This window comes from Mus pahari, chromosome 14 (genome assembly GCF_900095145.1).
Source record: "Mus pahari chromosome 14, PAHARI_EIJ_v1.1, whole genome shotgun sequence".
In the NCBI taxonomy this organism is placed as follows: Eukaryota; Metazoa; Chordata; class Mammalia; order Rodentia; family Muridae; genus Mus; species Mus pahari.
The window spans coordinates 22,687,074-22,690,234 of NC_034603.1; the positions used below are offsets into that span (position 1 = coordinate 22,687,074).

The window sequence follows — 3,161 nt, forward strand, 5'->3', positions numbered from 1 at the left end:
GATGATATCCTCCAGATACATCCATTTGCCCAAGAATTTCATAAATTCATTGTTTTTAATAGCTGAGTAGTACTCCATTGTGTAAATGTACCACAGTGAACCGGTCTTTTTATGAATAGCAAATACCTAACCATTTACTGTGTTTTATCACCTATGCCATAAAGTAGAAAAAGTTTTTTTTAGTCAACCTATCTTATTTACTGAATTCTGTTCTTCCGGGGCTGTACCCTGTATGATCTCCTTTCTTTCAACTATGTTTTCAGAAAGCTCTAAGCCTATAATAAAAAAGAGACCTACAACCTATTCTCCAGGACAGTCAGAGTTTATCAGTTGTGTCTGTTTACCCTGCACCAACTGTACTGTTTGAGTTTGCTCAGGGGCTGATGCCCCAGGCAGATTCCTGGAGTAATGGCTTCATTAAGCAATGTGCTTTCTGTGCTTAACCAACTCCAGAGCATAAGGTGGACTTGCATATCGTAGCCAGATAGAGTTAATTTAGGATTTTACTAAAAAAAAAAGACTTAGACAGAACCTTTCTCAGGAAAAGACATAAAATGAATCATAATTCAGAAAGTCCCCAAGAATGCAGCACACAGAGACCACATTGTAAGATATTTACTGAATTTTTCAGGTTTCATTCTTTTTAATCAGGTACTTCTTAAAGGTTAAAGGATAATTCACTAATTACTAGATTTTTCTTCCAACCCATTCTGTGAATTTTGCAGTCTTTTCTGTGGGTTACTCGCAGCCACATCATCATTTCTGTCTGACTTAAAACTAAATGTTGCCATCAATGTGTCAGGAGATCATTCCCCATGTCTTTAATCCCAACACTTGGAGTGCAGGAACAGGTGGATCTCTGAGTTCAAGGACATCCAGGGCTACACAGAGAAAGCCTGTCTTTAAAACAAGACTATATAAAATGCAAGCATAACTGTACTGTTTTTCTCCTCTCTCTCTCCCTCCCTCCCTCCCTCCCTCCCTCCTTCCTTCCCCCCCTCTTTCTCTCTTAAGAATTGTAGAGGTGTTGGTTGGTTTGGTGTTTTGTTTTGAGTAACCTCCAAAATCACAGGATTATGACATTTTCATGCATGTGTCCCTAAACTTTGCCTCCTTTCTCCCCCTCTCCTGGGAGCCCTACTTCAAAAACCTTAAAAATGTAACAAAAAATAAAATACCAATAACAGGTTTTCTGTTCTGCCTTATATGATTTACAATGAAAACACTAAGATTTTGTGTCTGTTTTAAATCTAGGTGTGTGAGCATTGAAGAACAAATAGCCCATGTTTTAGAATATTTTCTGTAAATATGATGCTAATATTAAGACTAGAGATATTCTTCTCTTTAAATTAAAGACCATTTGAGCCCTGCACCTAGAGTCATGAGTGGTACCTAGAGTCCACATAAAGGTAGGAGGAGAGGAGAGAAACGCTCCTCAGGCCTCACAGTCTTGTTGGGGCTGTTCCCACCTCTGCACACACGGCAGTAAGTGAGCAAACAAACGGTCCTCTGGAAGCGTTGAATTTGCTAACCTATTAGAAATGACCTGCTACATAGCAAGTGCTGCCTTCCATTGGTTCTAGGGGTACATTGTATAAGCAGGCTTGACAGAAAAGGTAGACGTGGATAAAGTCATAGCTTACTTGAGTAGTATTTAGTCTTATTTCTAAGACCCAGTTTGAAGTCCTATCATGTTCAGGAGTATTACAAAGACAGAATCTCAGCAAATTCTAGAATGCAAGTAATTTCTCACCACATTGTACCTGCAGGGATGGTAGCAATTTTTTACTGCATTTCTGATCTCTCACTATCCTGGGTTGAAATGTTATTTTCAGATATTATCTTGGTTCTCTTTTTAATTTTTGATCAAAATATGGTTACTGGAAAAATTGGTCTCTATGTTTGAAATGACCCTGCTGTCACAAATGATGCTTTCATAGCATACTGCAAGCAGCCCCAGTAACAAAGCTGCTCTGTTTGCCTTTGCTGAAGGATTGAGAAATTTATCCTAACCTAGACTCTTGCCACATCTTAGAGTGTGCATGGCCTAAAAGGACCAGAGGAAAGGTTTTGTTAGCACAGTGTGCCATAGGTTGGTTTCTTAGGCACACAAAAATTGTAATGGAATATATTGTTCAGGGAGGAACTGGTATCTTACTCTTTTGAAATCCATGTTTTGCCAGATCTTGTTCTTAATTGAGAACTTTGCCATCTGTGCCAAAGTACTTTGCATTAATGTTCTTCATCTTTTAACTCATTTACATCAGCATGCAATAGCATTAACAGAAAAAAAAAATTTGAATCTTCATTCTTTGATGCTTAAGTCTCATCTTTACAGGCTCTCATTGCAGTTTCTGTCTTCTTACAGGTCGTTGAGTCAAGGCAGCACAAATTCTAACATGCTAGATGTCCAGGGAGGTGCTCACAAGAAAAGAGCACGCCGCAGCTCACTGCTGAATGCCAAGAAACTGTATGAAGATGCCCAAATGGCAAGGAAAGTAAAACAGTATCTTTCTAGTCTGGACATAGACACAGATGAGGAGAAGTTCCAGATGATGTCACTGCAGTGGGAACCTGCGTATGGTACCTGTGAGTAGTTTTCCTTTGTGTCACACTGGTGAGCAGAGCAAAATAGACATGTTGATATCCAGAATTGGTGCTGATTTCATTTGCAAAGACGACTGCTGTACTCCAGCACACTGGTCTGCTCCTGAGAGACTGAGTCCCACGCAGCCCTTAACTAACTCTTAAGAAGGGAGAGCGGTAAACAGTTGTTCTTTTAAAGGCTTTATAAGTGAGATTCTTAAAATTGGAACATTGCCAGGCAGTGGTGGTGCACTTGGCAGGCAGATCTCTGAGTTAAAGGTCAACCTGGTCTACAGAGTGAGTTCCAGGGCAGCTGGGGCTACACAGAGAAAACTAACTTACTTACTTACTTTGTTTCCTTTTTTTTCTTTCTTTCTTTCTTTCTTTCTTTCTTTCTTTCTTTCTTTCTTTCTTTCTTTCTTTCTTTCTTTCTCTCTTTCTTTCTTTCTTTCTTCCTTTTTTTTTTTAAAGAACATTAATGAAATGTTTAAATGGGGAGTAGATAATACACAGTAAATCACTGGAGAGCTAGCTCAGGCGTGAAGAGCGCTTGCTGCTCTCACAGAACCTGAGGT

The 3,161-nt window shown here is 39.3% G+C and overlaps 1 protein-coding gene across 9 annotated transcripts in view; it reads left to right on the forward strand.

The window, feature by feature from the left end:
* Rapgef6 (Rap guanine nucleotide exchange factor 6) overlaps positions 1-3,161 on the forward strand; it is a 172,188-nt gene that overhangs the window by 147,217 nt on the left and 21,810 nt on the right. For all 9 annotated transcript variants that reach the window (XM_021212287.2, XM_021212288.2, XM_029545917.1 and 6 more), the window contains one exon: positions 2,369-2,589. In XM_021212287.2, the coding sequence (XP_021067946.1) occupies positions 2,369-2,589 (221 nt within the window). The remainder of the gene's footprint in view (positions 1-2,368; positions 2,590-3,161) is intronic.